The sequence below is a fragment of the Bufo gargarizans genome, chromosome 1 (assembly GCF_014858855.1).
Source record: "Bufo gargarizans isolate SCDJY-AF-19 chromosome 1, ASM1485885v1, whole genome shotgun sequence".
Lineage (NCBI taxonomy): Eukaryota > Metazoa > Chordata > Amphibia > Anura > Bufonidae > Bufo > Bufo gargarizans.
The window spans coordinates 538,755,338-538,780,592 of record NC_058080.1 but is presented as its reverse complement, the minus strand read 5'-3'; the positions used below and the strand labels follow the sequence as shown (position 1 = coordinate 538,780,592).

General features: G+C 46.6%; 1 protein-coding gene across 1 annotated transcript in view; it reads right to left on the bottom strand.

Moving 5' to 3' along the window:
- Window positions 1–18,377, bottom strand: part of UPB1 (beta-ureidopropionase 1) — a 32,428-nt gene extending 14,051 nt beyond the window's left edge. The window contains exons 1-6 of the mRNA XM_044275506.1: window positions 18,222–18,377; window positions 16,485–16,656; window positions 13,836–13,923; window positions 10,677–10,771; window positions 7,204–7,365; window positions 5,682–5,851 (exon numbers count right to left, since the gene is read on the bottom strand). Of these exons, the coding sequence (XP_044131441.1) occupies window positions 5,682–5,851; window positions 7,204–7,365; window positions 10,677–10,771; window positions 13,836–13,923; window positions 16,485–16,656; window positions 18,222–18,322 (788 nt within the window). The 5' untranslated portion in view covers window positions 18,323–18,377. The remainder of the gene's footprint in view (window positions 1–5,681; window positions 5,852–7,203; window positions 7,366–10,676; window positions 10,772–13,835; window positions 13,924–16,484; window positions 16,657–18,221) is intronic.
- Between the last annotated feature and the right edge of the window lie 6,878 nt (window positions 18,378–25,255).

The following is a 25,255-nucleotide window of genomic DNA, read 5'->3' as shown; positions in this document are numbered from 1 at the left end:
CTGGGCCCTCTCCTGACTGCTGCGGCGTAGGGCCCTTGTTTCCGGTCCGCGGGGTGGGCTCCCGCGGCCGGCATGACTGCGGTGTTCAGCGGACCCCGGCCGACCGCAGGTGCTCGGAGAGGCTGTCTTCCGGTCGGTCGGGCGCCGCAGAAAGGTTCTATCCCGGACTCCTTCTTCCGGGCCCCCTGATTCTCCGGCCCGCGGGGTGGGCTCCCGCGGCCGGTATTGTGCATGCGCCGCTTCGCTCCCTCCAGATCCCGGCCGGTACCTCCGGGCACCGCAAACTTTAGGCCCCGGCTTCGCGGCCTACTAGGCCGCAATATTCCGGCCTCGATTGGAGGGGGCGGGCATTCGCAGGCGCGAATTCTTCCCACCGGAGGTCCCCCCGCCCCCAGGGGATCGCTGCACCGCCCTCAGGTCCGATCTGTATTAACCTCTTGGACGCTGACGGCTGCCATCTGGAGGAGACCCTGGGATGGCTAGCCTCTCAGTGAGGCTGTGCTCTTATATGGTGGCCCCTTCCTGCCTAAAAGAGGCTGTGTTTTACAATAATAAATAGAAAAAAAAAAAAAAAAAAAAAATTAAAATAAAATAAAAAATATAATAATATTAATAATGAAGTGTGAATATATATCATATATATGAAATATCTGTATTTTATGTTGGCTGCGCAGGATACTGCAGCCTGACCTTAGAGCGCTGGCCGTATGCCTGCCCCTATTCTATAGGTGGCATGTTGCGCTCCGTGGCACTGGCCAGGTATACATGTTTCCCTTTCTAGGCGGACCCTTGCCCTCTCCTGGGGTACGGCGCTGGCCAGGTGCAGGCCGCCTTTTTCTATAGGCAGAATTAGTCGCCCTCTCCAGTCGCGGTGCTGGCCATGTGCATGACCCCCCATTATAGGCGGCATACTGCACTCTCTCTGGCTGCGGGCTGGCCTTGTGCATGACCCCCTTTCTGTAGGTGGAATACTGCCCTTTTACCGCATACGATGCTGACCATGTGCACGACCCCCTTCCATAGGCGGAACGCTGCACTCTCGCTGGATTTGCTACGGCCATATGCGTGACCCCCTTCCATAGGCGGAACGCTGCACTCTCGCTGGATTCGCTACGGCCATATGCATGACCTCCTTCCATAGGCGGAACGCTGCACTCTCGCTGGATTCGCTACGGCCATATGCATGACCTCCTTCCATAGGCGGAACGCTGCACTCTCGCTGGGTTCGCTACGGCCATATGCATGACCTCCTTCCATAGGCGGAACGCTGCACTCTCGCTGGGTTCGCTACGGCCTTATGCATGACCTCCTTCCATAGGCGGAATGCTGCACTCTCGCTGGGTTCGCTACGGCCTTATGCATGACCTCCTTCCATAGGTGGAATGTTGCACTCTCTCTGGCTTCGCTGCTGGTCATACGCATGACCTCCGTCCAAAGGAGGACTGCTGCGCTCTCTCTCTCTGGATTCGCTGCCGGCCATATGCATGACCTCCGTCCATAGGCAGAACGCTGCACTCTCGCTGGATTCGCTGCCGGCCATATGCATGAACCGGCCATGGGCATGACCTCCTTCCATAGGCGGAATGCTGCACTTTCCGGATTCGTTGCCGGCCATACGCATGACCTCCGTCCATAGGCGGAATGCTGCACTCTCTCTGGATTTGCTGCCGGCCATGTGCATGAACTCCTTCCATAGGTGGATTGCTGCACTATCATTGGATTCGCTGCCGGCCATGTGCACGACCCCTTCCTTGGGTGGTGTGCTGCACTCACTGGAATCGCTGCCAGCAATGAGCATGTATCCTTTCCTCAGGCGGCATACGCACAACACCGCTGACTGTGGTTGTTTTCTCGCCAGTGCGTTGCTGGCCATGTGCATGTCCCGCATCCTTGGCGGGGTGCTTGCATTTTTGCTGGATGCGGTGACGGCCGTGTGCATTACCCCGCCCCTTTCTGGGTGGAATACTGCTCTTTCGCCGGATGTGTTGCGGGCCATACACGGCCCTCCTCATCCATGGGCGAAAAATTTGCACCCTCACGTGACCCATGGCTGTCCGTGATATGCTGTGCGGGATTCTTGCATGTTCTCCTTCATTGTGGAGTAGTTGCACTCTCACAGTATTCGGTGTTAGGTGGGTTATTGCGCACTCGCTTAATGGTTGGATAACCCCGTGCATGTCCCCCTTTCACTGGGCGGACCTCCCTCCTGCGTTCCCGCTGGGTACTGTGCGGCCATGTGATTGGTCACCTTCTGGGCAGACTATGGTATGTTCTACTTCTCTGAAGTTGTTACTGGCCTTGGGCATCCCCCCTTTGGGACGGGCCTTTGCATTCTTACCAGCTGCAGTGTTGCCAGATACGTTTCCCCCTTTTCTGGGGGGCCTGCCTGCATTTCCATCGCATGCCATACTGATGTCTTGTGCATAACTCCCTTTCAGGTTGCACTTTGCACTTCCGTTGATACTGTTGGACTCTGTGGCTGATCCCCTTCACTGGGTGTCTATTTTTTTGCGGTGAGCGGTATTTCTGGTGCACTCTGTCCGTTGTTTGGGCCGTGTATGCCTTCTCCTCCCATAGGTGGGTTGGCCTTCTCACTGCTTGCGGGGCTGCTCGTACGTATGCCTCACTTCCTCCTGCGACATTCCCTCTTTTTCTCTTGGGATGTGGTGCTTGTCACGGGCCTTGCGCTCTTCTCTAAAGAGATCATTCTGTCCACCTGTGTAACCCTTGGGTGCTGTCATACAAGCATTAAAAGAATGCCATTGTATTCAAAGGTGTATTCCTTAGATATAGTAGATGGGCTCTACTGCTCTCTACTTCGCCGAGCTGGGTGGTGCTCGTTTCTCTGGTTTGGCCTGTATATTGTGGTCCCGTTGGTCGGTATCCACCATGTCCGTTGGCCTTTCCACCTGGGGAGTGTTCGTGGTTCTTTGATAGGTGCCCTTTCGTTCTCCCGTGCACTCGCTTCCCGGCGCAAGTGGTCACTGGGTCGAGAGTGCCGTTTGCAGTGCCACTCGTTTTCGGCGTTGGCTCTGGCGGGGCTGCTGTTCCCTCGCCTGCTACTGTTTCCTCCTCTTCGGGTGTCGTGCAGTATGAGTCTTTTCTTTTGGCGCCCCCTCCGCGCTTCAGGCTGGTCCGCTACCGGGTTCGGGCCGCTTTTCTCGGGATGGTCACCCAGCTTCTCTTGGGTGCTCGCTTACCCAGGTCCGTAGGACCTCCACCTTGGGTTCTTCAGGGTACTCGCCTTCTGCGTGGCAGTGAACCGGGCGTCTCAGTGAGCGGGGTTCTGCCTTTGAGCTGTCCTATGGCTTCCCTGTTGCCCACTCCTCCTTTCGGTTGGAGGGTGTTATGCCGGCCTCTGTCTCGACTGCCTTTTCTCGCCGGCTCTGCTTGGCTCCCGCTCGGTTCGGCTCGGCTCCCTCCGGTGTGGCTTTTGCCCCGGCCGTGCTTCAGTGGCGGTTCCTTCACTGCCCTCCCATCTGGGGAGAGCTTGGTTGTTCATGTGGATGGTTCTGATGTTCCTCTTGGCCTCGTACTGTCTCCCTTGTTCACTCTGGCTGTAACTTGGGAGGAACCCCCATTCGGTCGAGATTGTCATTAGATCTCCCACACCGGGACTGTAGGACGTCTTCCTGTGGTGGCTACATCGACATGGACTTTAGCCTGTCTTGTCCTGGCGGTTACTGGGCGGACCCTTCGGTTCCTTTCCGTCTGTCCTTCTGCTCCCCCACTCCGGGTGGTTACAGGACAACGTTGCTCGGGGGCCGACGGGACCAGTTTTTGCCGACCGTACTGCCCGTGTTTCGGGTCTGCGCCTGTTCGCATTGGGTTTTCACCCGCTTGCCCAGGCGACTCTTGCGTGCTCGCTAGTGTTCGCTCCTAATGGTTCTGTCTTTCTCCAGTCCGACCTAGATCTGGGACTGGGACTCTGTTGCTTGAAGTGTCAAGTGTCGGCGCTGTCCTTCCCCTTTCAGCGTTCCCCGGCCCTCTGGGCCTGTCAGGACCCTCTTCCATGGAGCGGCTTTGGGGTTCCCTTGTACTGCCCCTGGGTACCGCCCTGGGCATTGCATACTGGGCTCTTGGCACTCCAGTCTTTCCCTTGGAGCCGTTACAGAAGCTCTCTCTACTCCTTCTGTCCTGTACGGTTATGTTTCCGTAGCCGTCGTGTCTCTGGCGGGTGCCTGGGTGGCGGCCCTTCTTGTTCCGGGCCTTCTCTTTCCTCAGGACAGGGCTGTTCTCCATCCCGTCTCTTCCTTCCTTCTGAAGGTGGTGTTTGTCTTTCATTTTGACGAGGCTTTCGTCCTCCCCTTTCCACCCCCGGGAACGGACTCTTCTTCAGATTTGGGAGTTGTTTGGGCCTTGCGGTTTTTACTTGGAGATCTCCGGCTCTTGTCGACGTTGGGTCACTTGGTTTTCTAGGAGGTCCGCGCAACGGGTTGGTGGCCTCCGGGGTGGCTTTCCTCCGCTTTCTCACTGTGGTTATTGCTGTGGTTACCGCACCAAGGGCAGGGTTCTGCTTTTGGTGTCTCCGTTCATTTCACCAGAGTTGTCGGTGCCTCCTGGGCCGGAGGCATTTGGCTTCGGCCATGCGTCTGTGCGAGGCGGTCACTGGTCTGCCTTACAGCGTTCTACAGGGTGCCTACTCTGGCTTCGGCAGGTGCTGCCTTGGGCCGCCTGGTCTGCGGGCGGCGGTTTCTTGATGCCTTCGGGTGCTTCGCCTTGGTGCTGTGGTCCCTCCCCCTTTTGGACTGCTTTTGAACGTCCCAAGGTCTTCTGTGTCCCCCAAGGAAACTGGGCGAGAAAACGAGATTTTTGTATAACTTACCAGTAAAATCTCTTTCTCGCTCTTTCCTTGGGGGACACAGCACCCACCCATTCTTTGTTTTTCTCTACACGGTTTCCGAGTTGTTTTACCCGTTGGGTAGTTGGCTTGTTGGTTCCACTTTTGGACTTTGCCTTTTTTCACTACTTGGACACGCAACTGGCAGCCTCTCTCTCCAGGCTGAGGGTATAGCTGTGGAGGAGGGGCTTAACAGTTTTCACTTAGTGTCACGCCTCCTATGGAGATGAGCTATACCCAAGGTCTTCTGTGTCCCCCAAGGAAAGAGCGAGAAAGAGATTTTACTGGTAAGTTATACAAAAATCTCGTTTTTTTAAATTTTAAACGATTTTACGCCCCTGCAGATTTGGTTATGGATACACATGTAATTCACAGCAAAATCTTCGAAAATAGGTTTTTAAAGGGAATCCGTCACCCCCAACATGTGCTAATCCAGAAATCTTATCTACTTTGCTGCCACTGTATTTCATTACAGATTCCCCCCTCCCCCCCGCAAATCTGCATGGCAAACCCTCAGCAATTCTGGTATGTGTGGACATACCTTTAGGGTATATTCACATAGGACCCTGCAGCAGAAAATCTGCAGTGTTTCTGAAGGAAATCCATAGCATAAGAAAAATGCACCGCATGGTGCATTTTTTTTGCTGCAAATTTCATTGTGGAAATGCTGCAGATTTGACACTGATTTCACTCTTTGCATTGCAAAGGGTGAAATCAGCAATAACAATCCTCAGCATAAATTAACATGCTGCAGATTTTAAATCTGCACCACAGGTCAATTTTAATTTCTGCTGTGCACCATTCATTATAATGTAATGTGTCGAAATAGATTGATTATTACCTGAGCTCTCCAACAGTGGCTGAAGGGTTGAAAATAATTTCTGCTCCATTCATACTATACATTAACCAGTTCAGGGGATGATGTCGTCCATAGCAGATGTTTACAGCAATCTTTCCATATGCCGTTTGAAACACTCTGTGTCCTGTGTTCCCCTCCATGTAATAAGTGGACTTAAATACAAAAAACACTAAAACATCCAATACACTTCAGGGGGTATGTCATTTTTTTTGTACAATGAAAAGTTATACAATTTCCTAACATTTTCTGTATCAATTTCTCACAGTTTACAAGATCTCTGCTTGATGTAATTCACTAGGAACCTTCATTGTTTTCTTCAAGTAGATTAAATATGTGTCCTGATAATGTGATGGACACACATAAGCCGTGCAACCATGGAGAATGATGGCAAAAGCAGAGTTTGTGAAAAGAAAACTAGAAATTGAACTATAAATAGTATTAGAAAATCATATAATGTATAGTTTGTCATTGTGTATATATCGTTTTTTTTCCCCCTTTCAAAATGGAATAGCCCTTTAAGTGTTTCCATAGCCTGTAAGGGTCCACAAATCAAATAATGTATTCTTAAATGCAGCTGTAGTTCTGGTACAGGATATTGTTGGGGTGCCAGGTGTCAGACCCCACCTATTGGAATATTAGGAGCCTACAAAATCCCTTTAATAATCAAATGTAAATGGGGACATCAAGGGTTCCTTGACGGATGATGTCAGACGAAATATGGATTGACCATGTTGGATCTTTCTCCAGCTACTGAAATGTCCCCTCTCCCCCCTAAGCTGAACATAAGGCTAGATGAGCGTTAGGCCAACAGCTTTCCTATCTCTATGACCAGAATAAGAAATGTCACTATATAGAAAACAAGGGGGGATCAAAAACGTTATGTACTGTAGATCCCAATATGTGGCCATGAAAACAACTCATGTGCCTTCAGGAAAATTTACAGCAACTTGAGTGCCATTTGACGTGTATATGTATCTGCCTGTGTCCCTAAGTAAATGTACAGGGTTATAAAGAAAGGGTCAATTGTTAACGCACCAGAGCTCTTATTTGGTTTGGCTGCGTTCGCATCTCCGTCACATATGCCGGCTATCGGCTGGACCAATAACCACTGCATGCAACAGTTTTTGTCCGGCCAAAACCTGCAATTTATGCCGGAAAGCAGCCGTATCCCACTATAGTCCATAGGGATCTGGCAATGCCGGATCCGGTGAACTCGGGCAGGCTGTTCTTTGCCGAAACAGCTTGCTGGAAACGTTCACCAAAGATGTGAACATGGCTTTAGCCAGGGAAAGAAAGTCACTAGTGACCACCAAGTCTCTCCATGTCAGAGATATGGACAGCTAAAACAGCTCTCCATTCTGGAGATCCCAGCTTTAAATGACATTGCCTAGCAAGCTTTTGGATTCAGATGACTGGATATAATAAATAAACCAGTATTACACATTTCTTCTGTTTTTATAGCTTCCAGATTGTTTAAGCAGATGGTACTAAACTGTTATCTCACCTCATTGAAATCTCCCACCCTTGGGATGTGGTTTTTGCGGCTCTTGCCCAGGACAGCTCCTGTATTTGATATGACCACAGCTGTGTTCCACAGCGTTTCTCCATGCAACTCATCCCGCTCCAAGATTGGAGATACAATTACCATGTTATACTTCTTTGCAAGCTGAAAAAAAGTCAAAGGGAAAAGGGATTACATAAAACATAATAAAAAAGTATTACTTGGCCTCAGCCCCATGAATGAGCCCTACCTGTCAGTTTGCTACTCCCATGTGAAAGGGGTTTGTCAGGGATTAGAAGGGTCTGTCTATGGCTTGTGTCTGGTTTGGCAAGTTTTGGAAGGAACCTCTTTAAAGTTTTTGCGTTTGTATCTGCCTACATACTGTCCCTGATTTATCATAGACTGGCAGCATACACCGGTCTATGATAACCCCAAGCGCTGCAGGAGGCTGCGCCTAATTTCTGACGCAGCATACGGCCCTGGCTCTGTTAGAAGATTAATGCAGATTCAGACTTTTGTGATTAGGCCCACTGACATTTATATGCTAATTACTAGCAATTAATACTGCTGATACCTCTAGAATTAATGCCGGTTAAACTAATAATTTACCACTCAGGTACCAATCCTAGGCAAAACCCAGGCAAAAGCAGACCCTTTTTTTTGTAATCCTGGACAACCCCTTTATTTAACTATATCAGATGAGAAGGCAGGTGTGTCTCAGACTACCTCAGGCACATCTCTGCTCGAGGAAGAAGATTGAATGTACCACTGTAGCACATATGACCGCTGAGGCCACTGATTGGTAGCAGCAGTCATGGGATGTCACCAGTATTGGTATATAGTTGCATACCAAAAGTAAAGCGTCAGCATCCATACCACTACATTAGCAGCTGCAGAACCTCTGTGCTTGTGCCGCTACTTGGAGCAATGGTGCAGGCACGAGACTGACAGGGCCAGGTGAGATGTCTGGTGCTGTCTATCAAGTGGGTGCAGGAGCCTCTTAAGCAATGAGGCCAGCCCCTTGCAGCTCAACAAATTACTTTGATGAAGGAATCGATTTGTACAAATCGATCCGCTCATCTCTAAAGGCAACTCTGTGATCAAACATAGTGTGAACTTGGGGTCCATTCACACGTCCGTAGAATGGGTCCAGATCCGTTCCGCAATGTTGCGGAACGAATCCGGACCCATTCATTCTCTATGGGGCCGGAAGAGATGCGGACAGCACACAGTGTGCTCTCCGCATCCGCATTTCCGGAGCGCGGCCCCGATCTTCCAGTCTGCGGCTCCCGAAAAAAATAGAAGATGTTCTATTCTTGTCCGCAATTGCGGACAAGAATAGGCATTTCTATGGGAGTGCCAGCCGGGTGTATTGCAGATCTGCAATACACTACGGACGTGTGAATGGACCTTTAGCCTTAAGCCTCATGCACACGACCGTTGTTGTGTTCGTTGTTCCGTTTTCCGTGATTTTCTGCGGACCCATTGACTTTCAATGGGTCCGTGGAAAATTTGGAAAATGCACCGTTTGTCATCCGCGTTTGTGATCCGTGTTTCCAGTCCGTGAAAAAAATATAACCTGTCCTATTTTTTTCACGGACAACAGTTTGCGGACCCATTCAAGTCAATGGGTCTGTGAAAAAACACGGAGGCACACAAGATTGTCATCTGCGTCCGTGATCCGTGTCCGTTTTTTTTTCTATCATTTGCAAGGCAAACTTGAATTTGATTTTTTTTTCTATTTCCTTCATGTCTGGTGATCCTCCAAAAATCAAGGAAGACACATGGAAACAAAAACGGACACGGATCACGGAACAACGGAACCCCGTTTTGCGGACCCTGAAAAAAACCTGTCGTGTGCATGAGATCTAAATGAAGTATTCCACCATTTTGAATCTTTATGCCAAGTTTTGAGAACCTTTAAAAAGACATCAGTTACAGTTAGCTGAAAACCAATAAAATATCCGTAAGTTAACTTTGAGAATCGACTGCTCGGTATATTCATGGGGAGATAAATTAGCATGTTCTTAGATGTGTGCGAAAAAATATCTTACAGCATTAACTTCCTGGCAAATAAAATGTAAGGTGACGATACACAAGCTATAATGATATGTTGGAGAATTATGGGGCATTCACATGTGGCAGATTTAAATGCAGAAATGTCTGTGAAAGGAATTCAGTTCCATTCATCTTAATGGGGTTGTTTTGGCAGGAAGCACATTGCTTTCTGCAAGTCCCATTCAGATGAATGGAGCTCATTTTTAGTCACAGAAATGTCTGCGCCAAAAACTGCAAAGTGTAAAGGCACCCTTAGATAATACAGCAAAACCATTGCGTTCATTCACAGGTTTATGAATGGAGTGGACCTGTTCCTGCCCTACTGTCAGATAGCTCCAGCTCATACATGAAGTGACTCAGAGAATACACGTATATTAGAAAACTGCTATGTATACAGGTTCACCAGATATCAGGAAGGACTCCACAGCTCGGGCTATGTTCACATCTGTAGTACAGTATTCCAGTAGTCTGTTCTGGCAGCGGAGTAGACTACCAAAATTATCCGGCGTGGTTAGATACTGCCGGGTCTCATTCACTATAATGGGATCGGTCAGGTTTCCGGCATTAATAACTGCTTCCTACTGGAAGAATACCACTGCATGCAGAGGTATTTTTTTCAGCAGAAAGTTGGCATTCATGCTGGAAACCTGACGGATCCCATTATAGTGAATAGGTATCCAGTGGCCCGGCGGTGTCTGGCTATGCCACATATGGTAATTCCAGTAGTCTGCTCCTTTGCCATAACAGATTACCAGAATACCGAAACACAGATGTGGACGTGGCCTTACTTGTGTCTGACACCGAGAAGTGGGGTAACTTGAATGTTAAAGGAGTTGTCTCATCTCAGACCATGGAGGTATATTACTAGGTTATGCCCCCATTGTCTTATAGGTGCGTGCCCCACCTCTGGGTCCTGCACCTATATCGGGATGGGAGTGGTGGCTGGAGGACTCCGGTCCGGCCACCATCAAGAGCTCTCCCCATAGAATGGGAGAGCACCACAAATGACCAGCCACCGCTCCCATCCTCTTCTATGGGCCTGACGGAAATAGCCACAAGCTCGGCTACTTTCGGCGGCCCCATAGAAAATGAATGGAGGGTGGCTGCGCATGCACAGTGCCCCCTCCACCACTTTCGGGGCTCCGATCTCGATATAGGTGCAGGTCCCAGCGGTGGGACCCGCACCTATCAGACAATAGGGACATATCCTAGCGATATGCCCCCACTGTCTGAGAAGAGACAACCCCTTTAATGTGCCTGGTGCTACAATTCAGTGAAATGAAATGCAAACCATCTTTAATATACTCCAAATATATGAAATGTTACAATTTGGCATTATCACTTTGAGAAAAAAATGAAATAAAAACGTGACACCTATAAAACATCCAATGCATGCATCTGGTTAGTAACATTTGTACCTCCTGGCAGAACTTAGTAGTGACTCCATTTTCAGCCGATTCTGCAAACTCTGTCCATGGCAATCGCTCTCTTGTACAGAAAGCAAAAGGCATAGCTGAAAGGATATCATGGGAGAATTTAGGACAAGCCAACTGAGCAAAAGTGAGAATTCTTACTTAATAATGAATTTATGCTTCCACGATTATCTTGGAATTACCCAGAAAGATTCAGCTACTGAGTTAGGCCTCATGCACACGATCCGCAAAACACTGAAGTCGCCCGTGTGCCTTCCGCAATTTTTGTAACGGAACAGGCGGCCCATTGTGGAAATGCCTATACTTGTCCACAAAACGGACAAGTATAGGACATGTTATATTTTTTTTTGCAGGGCCACGGAACGGAGCAACGGATGCGGACAGCACACGGAGGGCTGTCCGCATCTTTTGCAGCCCCTCTGAAGTGAATGGAGCCGCAAAAACTGCGGCTCGGATGCAGACCAGAACAACGGTCGTGTGCATGAGGCCTTACTTACTTGTTGATTTAAGAACTTGTTTCAGGTTTTTTCTCATTTGACATTGATCTGTGGATTTCAAGTGGTTCATGGTCAACTATATTATTGGCACAGACTATAATATGTATTTCTATGGAACTAACGGGTATTTGGGGTCATTCAAAAAGAAATAAGCCCTTGAAGCTGTATCAGGCAATTTTCACATGCACACAATGCAGTCACATTTTAGCATCAGCAGTTCTGCTGTGGCTGAACTTAGATAACCATAGGATGTGATTTACAGGATGCGGTTATCTCAACAAACAGGCTTTTGTCCTGTCCATGTGTCTTAAAATTTACTCTGAATTCACTGCTAATTCTTAAGGCTGTATCACACAGCCCAATGTGGCAGACTATTGTCAGGAGCGTTCCTTCCCGGCAATCGCCTGCTCGCTACTGGAGGAGACCACTGCTGTTACATGCAGCAATCTCCTCTGCAGCATGGGGAGGAGTGACCGCTAAACTGTTAATCGACCCCATGCTCTATAGTGGTTTGCCGGCAGCAGATCCAGATTAGATGCCATAATCTGCCGCCTGCAAACAATCATTTTTCAACAAGTCAAAAGATTTGGATTGGTCGATGATCAAGCGTTTGCTCGTTAATCGGGGAATCGCGGCGGTATTACACTGCAAGATGATTGCTAACGAGCGTTCATGCGAATGCTTGTTAGCAATCATCTGCCAAAAAATCGGCCAGAATAATACAGGCTTTACTCAGTCTGCTAAATCAGCTCACTGAGGGATCAGGTTATATGCTGCCCACTGATGTCTATGAAGAGGGAGGGGGAGGAGGGAGCAGGAGCTGCAGAGTGAGAGAAAGAGGCTCTGAGATGCTGCTGCTGGCTTTAATAAGTGTTATATCTGACCCCATTGCAGCATTCACTGCCACACTGCTGAGTACTACTGCATAATGTAATTCATGCTGCTGCTGCTGTGGGACTGCTTCAGAGAGACAGGGGAGCAGGATCTTCTCTGTGTGTGCAGTGTATGGGAGACATCATATCAGGCAGATGCTGCCCACTTGTTATAGCAGAGGCCAATTGCTCCCACACTGGTCATCTCCCCCGGCACCTCTGGGTTCCGGCAGTTCAGACCCATTGGCCTCTCTTGCATCGTTCCTGTTGGGCCCGGCTGCTGGACTAGCTCTGTCCCTCAAGTCTATTGTATCTATGGCCCATGGAGGCTGCTGTAAAGCATAGATCTAAATGCAGTTAAGAACAACTCAGACAAGATGGCCACCTCTATAATCCTGTCCAGGAAACAGAATACAAAATTATAGTCAGAAAAAAAAAGCAGATTATAAAAAATTAAGTATTCGTATTGCTATCTGTTTTTAACTGGCAGAAAAAAATAGGTGACATATTGCCTTTAAGAAGAGCCTGCAGCAGTTTCTGCGGACATAACGAGCACATGACTATCTGCAGGATGTGCCTCCTTGACCCTTTGCACCCAGTAGGTTTACCCTGTTACAGAATAACTCCACGTTACACATTCACTTCACAGCAATCCCTCTAACCTGCATACCACAGATTGCTCAAGAGAAAAGTTAAAGGGATTGTCTCATTTCAGCAAATTGCTTTTATCATGTAGAGATTAATTTTTCCATTACATTATACACGGCTCGTATCCATGGTTACGACTAGGGATGAGCGAATCGACTTCGGATGTTTCATCTGAAGTCGATTTACAAAAAACTTTGAATACTGTATCCGCACAATATTAGAATGTATTGGCTCCGATGAGCCGAAGTTATTACTTTGCAAAGTCTTGTGAGACTTTTTAACTTCAGAAATTGAATTATACTGTAAAAAACAATTTCCCGAACTCGGGTTCTGTTCCAAGGTACCACTTGAGGTAATAACTTCGGCTCATCTGAGCCAATACATTCTCATACTGTATGGAGCGCTTGCTCTGTACAGTATTCAAACGAAGTTTTATGCGAATCGACTTCGGATGTTTAATTCGCTCATCCCTAGTTACGACCACCCTGAAATCCAGCAATTGTGGCCGTGCTCGCACACTAAAGGAAAAAGCGTTGGGGTCTCTGGTGGCGGGGACTGCAGAAGTGTGTATATGATGGTGATTTCTCCTGTAGTGTGCAAGCACGGCCACCTTTGCTGGATTTCAGGGTGGTCATAACCATGAATGCGAGCAGTGTATATTGCTGTGATGGCTAACCTCCCGCTCCAGCTGTGGTAAAACTACAACTCCCAAGATGTACACTTGCAGGGCTTGTCTCAGAACTCCATAGATATGAATAGAGCATGCTGGGAGTTGTAGTTACACCTCAGCTGGAGTGCCGGAGGGTAGCCATCACTGGTAATGTAATGGAAAAATGAATCAGTTCAGCAAAGGAAGCAATATGGACAATCACAATACATTAGTAAGTGCCTTGTATTAACTTTCTCTACATGATAAATGTCAATTGCTGAAGTGAGACCACCCCTTTAACGATCATAAAAGTTATATTTCTTCCAGAAGTCAGAAATTCCAAAAAGTATATGGGATGTGACTGAGCGATGTCCTGCAAGGTGTTTGGTTTATCAGTTTACTAGCTGACGTCACCCATGAAGCATTTACATAGCACGAGGCATAGACAGCAGAGGTATACACGGGGTTTGATACTTACTCCATGCCTCCTGAAAACATACAATATTCACATCACACAGAGCCGCTACTTCCACAATGTCTGCAATGCGCCTGTGAATGGCATCCACCTGTGAAGCAAGTATAACATACAGGATGTAAGAGGACACCTATATGTCAGACAAGTAATGGCAACAGTCCTCACACCATAGAAGATAATTGTCCCTTTTGTACAACATACAGCATTGTGCAGCGTGCTCTCCATTCATCGCTATGACAGTTATGAAAATAGCTGAGCGAGTGCGCTGTGAATAGAAAACACACTGCACAAGCGCGGCCACCACTCCATTCACTGCTACAGGACTGCAGGAAATAGCCGCCCCATTGCTCAGCTATTTTGGAACTGCCATAGCGGTGAATGGAAGGTGGCCGTGAATGCGCAGCTGCTCTCTGTTCACTTCGGGGGAGTGGGGGGGGGGGGGGGGGCGAGGGCCCTGTTGTGGAGACAGGTGCGGGTCCATGTCTGGGACCCGCTCCCATCTGAAATTGATGGTGATACGCCATTAATGTCCCCGATGGAAATACCCCTATAAATCTTCCACTCATGGATAAACCCTTATAACTGTACATTTCAGATCACCAGTGCACGATCTGCACAGATAGTGAAAATGTAGGAGATGCTGGCAGACAGACGTTGCACTGCATTTTTTCCAGAAATTGCATTTTTGAGGAGTATTTTCAGCCCGGGAGGAGTATGAAATAAGACACCGTTTTTTTTTTTCTGGCGTTAACTTTTTTTTTATATTTTTCTGTCATTGTAGCCATAAGAGGGCTGTTTTTTTGTGGGGTGAATTGTATTTTTAGTGACACCGTTTTGAGGTACATATAATTTGTTAATTTTTCTGCCTTTTTTTGGAGTGGGAATGGGGAAAAAGCAGTTCTACCATTATCTTTGTTGGAGGGGCAGTCAATAGCAGGCAGCGACAGGAACGAGCCTCCCTAGCATCGCAGGAGACGCTAGGGAGGCACGTTCCTGACACGGTCTGCTATATAAATATAGCGGGAAAAATAGTAAAAAAATATATAGAAATGTAGCATTATCATCATCGTAGTGACCCACATAATAAACGCCATAAATAAATTCTACAACATGATATTAAAATTGCTGTTTTTTTTATTTTTCCCACTAAAAATAAAATAATAAAAGGTATTTGATACACTATATATACCCCATAATTACAACTAATCCAGAAAAATAAAAAAGAATTTAGAAGAAAAAATTAAAAAGTTATGACTGTAGCAACAGAAAGGGGGAAAAATATTATTGGTCCTTAAATAATTATGGCACTAAGGAGTTAAAAATGCAATAGTGTCCCCTGAGTTGTGCGCCATGTCAAGTCATTTGGAAAACCTGCTGCAAAACCACGGCATACAGAGGAGGGGGGGGGGGGGGTTCATCCATAATGTGCATTATTTTTCAGCAGATGATCGCTAATGAGCGATCGTTAGCGATCAGCTTGCAGTGTAAGGGCTCGTTCACACGAACGTTTATTGCGTTCCGTATACGCACCGTTTATTTTTATTTTTTTTACAGTGTTCACCTAAGGGGGTAAGTCATGTGATATTTTTATAGAGCAGGTTGTTACGGATGTAACGATACCTAATATGTTTTGTTAAGTATTAGGCCTCATGCACATGACCATGCCGTTTTTTGCGGTCTGCAAACCGCGGATTCGCAAAAAACGGAAGCAGCCTGTGTGCCTTCCGCAATTTGCGGAAAGCAACGGGCGGCCTATTGTAGACATGCCCTTTTCTTATCTGCATCACGGACAAGAATAGGACATGCTATATTATTTTTGCGGGGCTACGAAACGGAGCAAAGGATGCGGACAGCACGCAGAGTGCTGTCCGCATCTTTTGCGGCCCCATTGAAGTGAATGGGTCCGCATCCGAGCTGCAAAAACTGCGGCTCAGATGCGGACCACAACTACGGTCGTGTGCATGAGGCCTTACACAGTAAATGCATTTTTGAACAGAATTAAATCTTGTTTTAGTGTTGCCATTTTCTGAGAGCCATATTTATTTTTATTTTTTGGGCGATTGTCTTAGGTAGGGTCTTATTTTTTGTGGGATGAGATGACTGTTTGATTTTGGGCTAAATAAACCTTTTTGATCGCTTTGTATTACACATTTTGTGAGAGAAGGTGACCAAAAATAGCTGTGCTAGCTAGCAGGCGATTGCCAGGAGGGAACGCTTCCCTCACGACAATCACTTGCTCAGCCTGAGTAATACACACTGGTTAGCACTGGTGCCTTGCAGCACTGGGGTCCTAGGTTTGAATCCAAGGACAACATCTGCATGGAGTCTGTATGTTCTCCCCGTGTTTGCGTGGGGTTCCTCTGGGTACTCAGGTTTCCTCCCACACCCCAAAGACATATTGATAGACTGTGAGCCCCATTGGGGACATTGTGATGCTAATGTCTGTAAAGCACTGCGGAATATAGTAGTGCTATATGTGAGTGTAATAAATACATTTAGGCTGTTATGGAATGTAAAGGTGGCCATATCCATGACAGGAGAATGAATGGCTGCTCGTATTCATGGCTCTCTCCACCGCTGCTCGGGGATAGCAGAGCACACTTGCCTATGGTCCATTAAACGGTTAATGTAAGAAGTACATAATTGCCTTACCTGCTCTGCCACCGGACTTGTAGTTGGCAGCTGGATTTTATTCTGGATTAATCCCACTCGGACTACCCGAGGCTTTCGGAGTTGTTCACTCGCAGCATCAAACGCATATCCCTTTAACTCGAATCCGTGATGTGAGGCAGAATCCACAGCACGACCGAGGAGCTCTAAAGATCTGGAAATAACGGATCCCTGACATCACATCACGGAAGTAACTCCTGCACATGTATGAACACAACACTCCAACTACACGTGTGGAAACTTCTGTGACCGACACAAATGGAAAAGGAGGACAGGTGGATGAGAGAGAGATGAGGTATATAATAGATAGATAACTAGATAGATATAATTGCAAAAAAATGGCAGCACCAGAAAAGATGTAACAAACAAAAGGATGAGGTGCAAGCCCAATGGAGGTAGACCAATGTCCAAAAATTTAAAAAAGTAAATAGGCAGCATTCTCCAAAATGAATAAAAAGTGAAAAGTTTATTCACCTATGTGGACGCGATGTTTCGGGTAGAAAAAGGCTTTTCGCGTCCACATAGGTGAATAAACTTTTCACTTTTTATTCATTTTGGAGAATGCTGCCTTTTTACTTTTTCAGATAGATAGATAGAAGGTATATGATTGATAGATAGACAGATAGACAAACATATAGTAAGTAGATTAGATAGACATACAGTAAGTAGACTAGACAGTAAGTAGAAAGACGTCCAGTAAGAAGATAGACAGACATACAGTAAGTAGACAGACATACAGTAAGTAGATTAAATAGACATACAGTAAGTAGACAGACAGTAAGTGGAAAGACGTCCAGTAAGAAGATAGACAGACATACAGTAAGTAGATTAGATAGACATACAGTAAGTAGACAGACATACAGTAAGTAGACAGACATACAGTAAGTAGATTAGATCGACGTCCAGTAAGTAGATAGATAGACATACAGTAAGTAGACAGACATACATTAAGTAGATTAGATAGACATACAGTAAGTAGACAGACATACAGTAAGTAGATTAGACAGACATACAGTAAGTAGATTAGATAAACATACAGTAAGTAGACAGACATACAGTAAGTAGACAGACATACAGTAAGTAGATTAGATAGACATACAGTAAGTAGATTAGATAAACATACAGTAAGTAGATTAGACAGACATACAGTAAGTAGATTAGACAGACACAGTAAGTAGATTAGATAGACATACAGTAAGTAGACAGACGTCCAGTAAGTAGATTAGATAGACATACAGTAAGTAAACAGACATACAGTAAGTAGATAGACAGACATTCAGTAAGTAGACAGACATACAGTAAGTAGATTAGATAGACATACAGTAAGTAGACAGACATACAGTAAGTAGACAGACATAGATTAAGTAGCTTAGATAGACATACAGTAAGTAGACAGACATACATTAAGTAGTTTAGATAGACATACAGTAAGTAGACAGACATACAGTAAGTAGATTAGACAGACATACAGTAAGTAGATTAGACAGATGCACAGTAAGTAGATTAGACAGACATACAGTAAGTAGACAGACATACAGTAAGTAGATTAGATAGACATACAGTAAGTAGACAGACATACAGTAAGTAGATTAGATAGACATACAGTAAGTAGACAGACATATAGTAAGTAGATTAGATAGACATACAGTAAGTAGACTAGACAGACATACAGTAAGTAGACAGACGTCCAGTAAGTAGACATAGCCTGCCTGCTCTCACCTCAGCTCCCTGCCGTACAGCAGCCTCCACACCTCCGGCAGCTCCGGGGCAGGAATGTGTTTCTCCAGCACATGCTCCAGGGACTGCAGCTCTCCGGACATGGTGCTCCTTACTGACCGAGCTCCGGAGAAGTGCGGGTGGAGCAGAACTGGAGGTACAGGCCCCTTCTCAGCCCACTCCCAGAATGTAGGGGGCAGGGGGAGCGAGGACCCACCCGCTAGCCATTAGCCTGCTCTGTCCACGATACACCAGCAGAAGCCCCTGAACGGCCATACACCAAATACAAGGTTTAGCAGTAGTTTATTTTATTTTTTTACATATATTTTATTATTCTTACGAAGCATCCTTAAACAGGACGTTCACATGGGTCATGTATTCTGCCGATTTTGGGGTACATTCACACATGGGAGATTTTGATGCACACGGAGTACCTTCCGTTTTTTTTGCGGACCCATTGAAATTAACGGACACGGAATGAAAATATGTTCGTGTGCATGAGGCCTAACAGCGACAAACCTCTGCACAGAATCAGCGTGGACGTGGACATGCGGTGCAGAGAATCCATAGAGTTAATCTGTGGCAGGGGTCAGCAATCTTCGGCACTCCAGATGTTGTGAAACTACAACTCCCAGCATGTTCCATTCTCTTCTATGTGATTTTTTTTGTATTTTTGTTTTTAGAACAGCTGAGCAAGTGTGCATGCTGGGCAGGGGAGGGCTGGCAGCCTTAGTCCTGGGGGGCAAATCCAGTCAAGTGGCCCATTTTTATTTTGCAGACTTTTATTTTATTTTATACAGGAACACATTGCATTTACTGCCCCCCAATGTGGCACATGTAGCGTGCTGCGCCAATTCTTTTGCCTGGCTATTTCTAAAAGCCCTGTAGGAATGGAAAAACTGTAAAATGTTTAGCCCCACCCATTATTAAAAGCCCCTCCTACATATAATAGGCCACTCCCAACAAACACTGTACAGCTGACATTCTATTGTCGAGGCCTGTCTCTACACATCATACGGAGAGGGTGAGGCCTGTCCTGGCTGCACTGCCTGCTTCACATCATACTTTAAACAGCTGGCTACAGCCAGGAAGCTCCTCCGCTCTCCTCCCTCCCCTGATCCTGCTCAAGGCCTGTGGTTCCCCCCACCATCTGTCACCCACCCGTGGCCTGCTGCCCTCTTTGGCCGTCCTCACCCAGCTCTGAATCCTCCTTCTGCAAATGGCAGGGGAAGGAGCCGGAGCATCTCCTCTCCTACATAGCACCACATACCTCTTACATCCAGTGATGTCACCTTTGTTGTAGACGTTCTCTTTCTTTATCTTCTCCATTCAGACCAGACCGCCATGATGATTTTTCAGCCATCTCCCGTCTCTGCAGAGATTGACAAACAGACATTAGTTTCCCACATTTCCATCATCTTCACATCTTCTGAACACCCTTTCCTGCCACCCCCAATACTATACTGCAGAAACAGTCCCCCTGGAAATACTACTACCACACAGATAGCGCCCCCTTCAACAATTATTAGCATACAGTGCTCTAAAAAATAACTGCGCCCAGACACTAATAGTATAAAGATAATGTCCCCCAAAAATAATTGTGCTAAGCTGATACTATGCCAGGGTGCCCCCCAAAGTAGCAGTGCTCCCCAAAATCCCACCAATAGAAATAATTCTCTGCCCGAGCACACTTAGTAGTAATAATGCCCCTATAGTGCCCATATATAGTAATCATGTTCCTCATAGCCCCCCCAGTAGTAGTAAAGCTCTGCATAATACTAGTAGTAATAATTCTCCCTACAATATGACAATACATGAAATACCCTTGCTTAGTGCCCGCAGTTGAGCTAATGTCCCCATAATGTATGCCAGTATAAAATACCCCTATATAGTGCCCCAGTAAATGCCCTCATAGTGCACCTCTCCCCCTTCCCCATAGTGTCCCCCATAATATGCTAGTAAAAAAATGCCCCTTCTTAGTCCCCCCAGCAGATGCTCCTATAGTGCTCCTCTCCCCCATAATGTTCCAGTAAAAAATGCCCCTTCTTAGTGCCACCAGATGCCCCAATAGTGCTCCACTCCCCCATAGTGCCCCCAAATAATGCCCCATAGTGCCGCTCTCCCCTATAATGCCTCCCATAATGTGCCAGTAAAAAATGCCCCCTTAGTGCCACCAGATGCCATAGTGCCTCCCATAATGTGCCAATGAAAAAAGGCCCCTTTAGAGCCCCCACTTCCCCATAGTGCCCCCAAATAATGCCCATATAGTGCCAACAGATGACCCATAGTGCCGCTCTCCCCTATAGTGCCCCCATAGTGTGCCAATAAAAAAAGCCCCTTTAGAGCTCCCAAATGCCCCCATAGTGCTCCTCTCCCCAATAGTGCCCCCCATAATGTGTCAGTAAGAAATGCCCCCATAGTGCCCCCCCAAAATGTGCAAAAAATAAATGCCCCCAGAGTGCCACCCGAAAAAAAATGGGGCTGTAAGAAATGCCAGCTCCCCCCATAGTGCCAGCTCCCCCTGCAAAGAAAAAACAAACCACTAATACTTACCTCCATCAGCAGTGATGCGATGCAGGCCTCTTCCGGCCTGTATCCCGGCTGTGTGCTGCCTAGCTCCCCCCCCCCCCCTCATAGTGCCAGCTCCCCCTGCAAAGAAAAAAAAAAACACTTAGGGCTGTTTCACACGAGCGGATGCCGTGCGTGGCATCCGCTCCGTGAAAGAGTGCCAAGACCTGATGCAGACTGCAGAGGCACGGAGCATTATCAGTCATGTTACTGCTCCGTGCCTCTGCAGTCTGCATTGGGTCTTGGCACTCTTTCACGGAGCGGATGCCACGCACGGCATCCGCTCGTGTGAAACAGCCCTTATACTTACCTCCATCAGCAGCGATGCATGCCTCTTCCGGCCTGTGTGCTGCCTGGCTCAGGCGGCGCGATGATAATGATGTCATCGCGCCATCTGAGCTGGCCTCTGATAGGCTGCAGGCATTAGTGCCTACGGCCTATCAGAAGAACAGGGAAGGGAGACGCCTCTCCCTCCCCTGCCCTGCCGCTGCACAGGCATCTGTATCGCTGTCCTGAGGGCGGCGATACAGATGAATATGGAGATGAGCGCTTACACAATGGAAGCGCTCCTCTCCTACTGCCCCCCTTCCCCACCGCCGCCGGAAACTAGAACTAGGGCCGCACCGCCTGTGGTGATCTGCTGCTCCCTCTCCACTCTGATTGATAAGTGACGTTTTCACTGCCTGGTCCTGTCAATCAAAGTGCAGACGGAGCAGCAGCTGCAGAGAGAGCAGAACTTCTAGGTGTAATGGCAACGCCCCTGTTGCTCCTAGAGGCTCATTTGCATATATTAAACTATAATTTTTCTCCACAATGCGGGCACATATGAACATGGAACCAACACAGATGCCTTCATATGCCAAGCGCACATGTAGCAGGTCAGCCAGTGTCATAGGTGCAGATCTGCTGACAGATGCCCTTTAAAGAACAAGCTGTTATGTGACGTGAGCGATTTGTGGATAAAGGTTATTCTGGATCTCTCCCCTCTATTAATAAGTAAAAAAACAGGAACACAGGCTGATTGTCAGTAAAGAAAAATGTAATGGGCAATTGAACTGCCAGTATAAATTTTATTTTATTGCTAATTACAACGTTGCACGCAAACAGATTAGGGATATTTTATCAAAACACTGGAACATTTTAAAATGTGAGCCTGTATTTAAGGATTGTCTCTTTGTCTCTCTAAATATCACTTTTAGGACAAATCAGACCCTAAAAATAATCTATTAGCACCAAATAGTAAGAAAATTTCCAGTTGGGGAATTTTAAATCTAGGAGCACTTCTATGCCTATGTTGCTCACTGATACAACACCAATGGCTTTTCTTTCACATTATGGGGGAAGTTTAATATTAGGCAGCGTTTGGATTGCTCCTCTTTGTCTGTAATTTAAAGGGGTATTTGGGTAAAGTAACGTAATTTTTGAAAAACTACATTAAGCGTCCATTCACGCGTCCGTAGTGTATTGCGGATCCGCAATACACCCGGCTGGCACCCCCATAGAAATGCAATTGCGGACAAGAATAGGACATGCTCTATTTTCTTGTGGAGCTGCGGACCGGAAGATCGGGGGTGCGCTTCGGAAATGCGGATGAGGAGAGCACATAGTGTGCTCTCCGCGTCCATTCCGTCCCCATAGATAATGAATGGGTCCGCACCCGTTCCGGATAATTGCGGAACGGATGCAGACCCATTCTACGGACGTCTAAATGGAGCCTAAGGCTGCAAGTGCAGTGTCCTGAAACACACTGCTTAAGGGCTCATGCACACAACCGTATGTATTTTGCGCTCCGCAAAAAAACGGATCGGCAATAAATATGGATGACGTCCGTGTGCATTCCGTATTTTGCGGAACGGAACAGCTGGCCCCTAATAGAACAATCCTATCCTTGTCCGTAATGCAGACAATAATAGGACATCTATTTTTTGGCGGAACAGAAATACGGAAACGGAATGCACACGGAGTACAACCGTTTTTTGCAGACCCATTGAAATGAATTGTTCCACATAGTGTCCACAAAAAAATGGAATGGACACGTAAACGAAATACGTTTGTGTGCATGAGCCCTAGTACTGTGATTGTGTTTCATGTAAATTGTGCTTGTATAGGAGTTCCAATAAAGTTGCATAGGGAGGGGGAGGTTCTAACAAGCCTCCCAGGGCTGACTCCGCCCTGCACACAGTACAGAGGAGAAGGAGGTCAGTGTGTGTGTGATGTCTGAGGACAAAGCTGCACCTCAGCAGCCATTTTGGAGAGTTATAAAAACTCCATGCACCAGGCAACTCAGAGCGAGAGTGAGAATATTGGCAAAGGAAAGTAACTGTCATTTATCAGGATCTAGTCTCGTTTGCATTAGGTGGAGAGATTCTAAGCTACAAGCTGCCCACCATAACCAAGGACAGAAAGGCCATCTGTCAGAACATAGTAATCCTAGAGAGGATACAGAAGTATATGATGATACAGTACAGCAGAGATAGTCCATCCCTCCAGCCTAGAGAAACAAGGATGAAAGATTGACATAGAAAACTGCCCCTTATGCAACTTCTGGGAACTAATCTGAATCACTGTAAAAGCTGCTATAAAAGACTCTTGCATACATTGATGACCTTTAGATCAGCTTCAGTAAAGTACTGGGAGTTTGTTAAGAAACTTGGTCTTATTCCACATCATCTCCTAATTGCACCTTACTGTGATGGCATCATGAACACAGGGGCCCAGCCACCAAAGCACCCTAAGCATACCCACTACCATCAAGGGCACCTGAACTTCCATCTGCAGTAGAGAGTGCCCCAGAGGATTTAGTGCTGTCTTCCTCATCACTGCACGCTGACTCAGGGAGCTGCAAAACCGTAAATACGACTACTACCCCCATCAGCCCACCGTGCACTCACATACTGCCTCTGTGGTCTGGTCCGCTGCACAAGTTTTGACCTAACCAGAACCCATACCTATACATATAACCAGAGTTTCATTTTACCTTGAAATTCATTTGTCTAGCTCCTGTGTGAGCCTGCAACTCACTGAGAGTATCATGGCGAATGATCTTCCCTCACAAAACTACAATCCCCACAATCTCTAGCTTTCCTGCTGTGAGTGTTGGTGTTTAATGATTGGCTGCCTGATATACAGTCCACAGTAATCCAAATCAACAGCTCACGGTCCTATCTCGGCTGTAGGGAAAGGGGAGGAATCCCCACCACGAAATCCAAATCGAAAATTACCAGCTGCCTTACTTGCTTGAATCTTATATCTTTATTATCAAAAAGTCTGGCACAAAAATATGTGCCTCTAACGGGACGCGTTTCGGCACATATAGCCTTCCTCAGCCATATCACAAATGACAATACATTCCATTTTATAGGTATCCAATCACATCACATGCTTATGACATCATCAAATGACCAATCAATTGAACAAATGCAACCTGGCGTGAAACATCACATGACCATATAATTTCACCTGAATTCTGATTTCATATAGAAACATTATTCTATTATCGTAATGTTGCGGCCTGTGAAGAAAATACATCACAATAAATATTTAATCCATAAAAGAACCTTAAAACGTTACATAACTTCATAATCCCTATTTAGTCTGTGGATCCAGAATGCTAAAGTTTTATTATATCACCTCCTCTTCGGTAGCAGTAGATTTTTCTTGCGAATTGTTGACTTGTGCTTACAAATCCTATTTCTATAGGGAGTGCAGAATTATTAGGCAAATGAGTATTTTGACCACATCATCCTCTTTATGCATGTTGTCTTACTCCAAGCTGTATAGGCTCGAAAGCCTACTACCAATTAAGCATATTAGGTGATGTGCATCTCTGTAATGAGAAGGGGTGTGGTCTAATGACATCAACACCCTATATCAGGTGTGCATAATTATTAGGCAACTTTCTTTCCTTTGGCAAAATGGGTCAAAAGAAGGACTTGACAGGCTCAGAAAAGTCAAAAATAGTGAGATATCTTGCAGAGGGATGCAGCACTCTTAAAATTGCAAAGCTTCTGAAGCGTGATCATCGAACAATCAAGCGTTTCATTCAAAATAGTCAACAGGGTCGCAAGAAGCGTGTGGAAAAACCAAGGCGCAAAATAACTGCCCATGAACTGAGAAAAGTCAAGCGTGCAGCTGCCAAGATGCCACTTGCCACCAGTTTGGCCATATTTCAGAGCTGCAACATCACTGGAGTGCCCAAAAGCACAAGGTGTGCAATACTCAGAGACATGGCCAAGGTAAGAAAGGCTGAAAGACGACCACCGTTGAACAAGACACACAAGCTGAAACGTCAAGACTGGGCCAAGAAATATCTCAAGACTGATTTTTCTAAGGTTTTATGGACTGATGAAATGAGAGTGAGTCTTGATGGGCCAGATGGATGGGCCCGTGGATGGATTGGTAAAGGGCAGAGAGCTCCAGTCCGAATCAGACGCCAGCAAGGTGGAGGTGGAGTACTGGTTTGGGCTGGT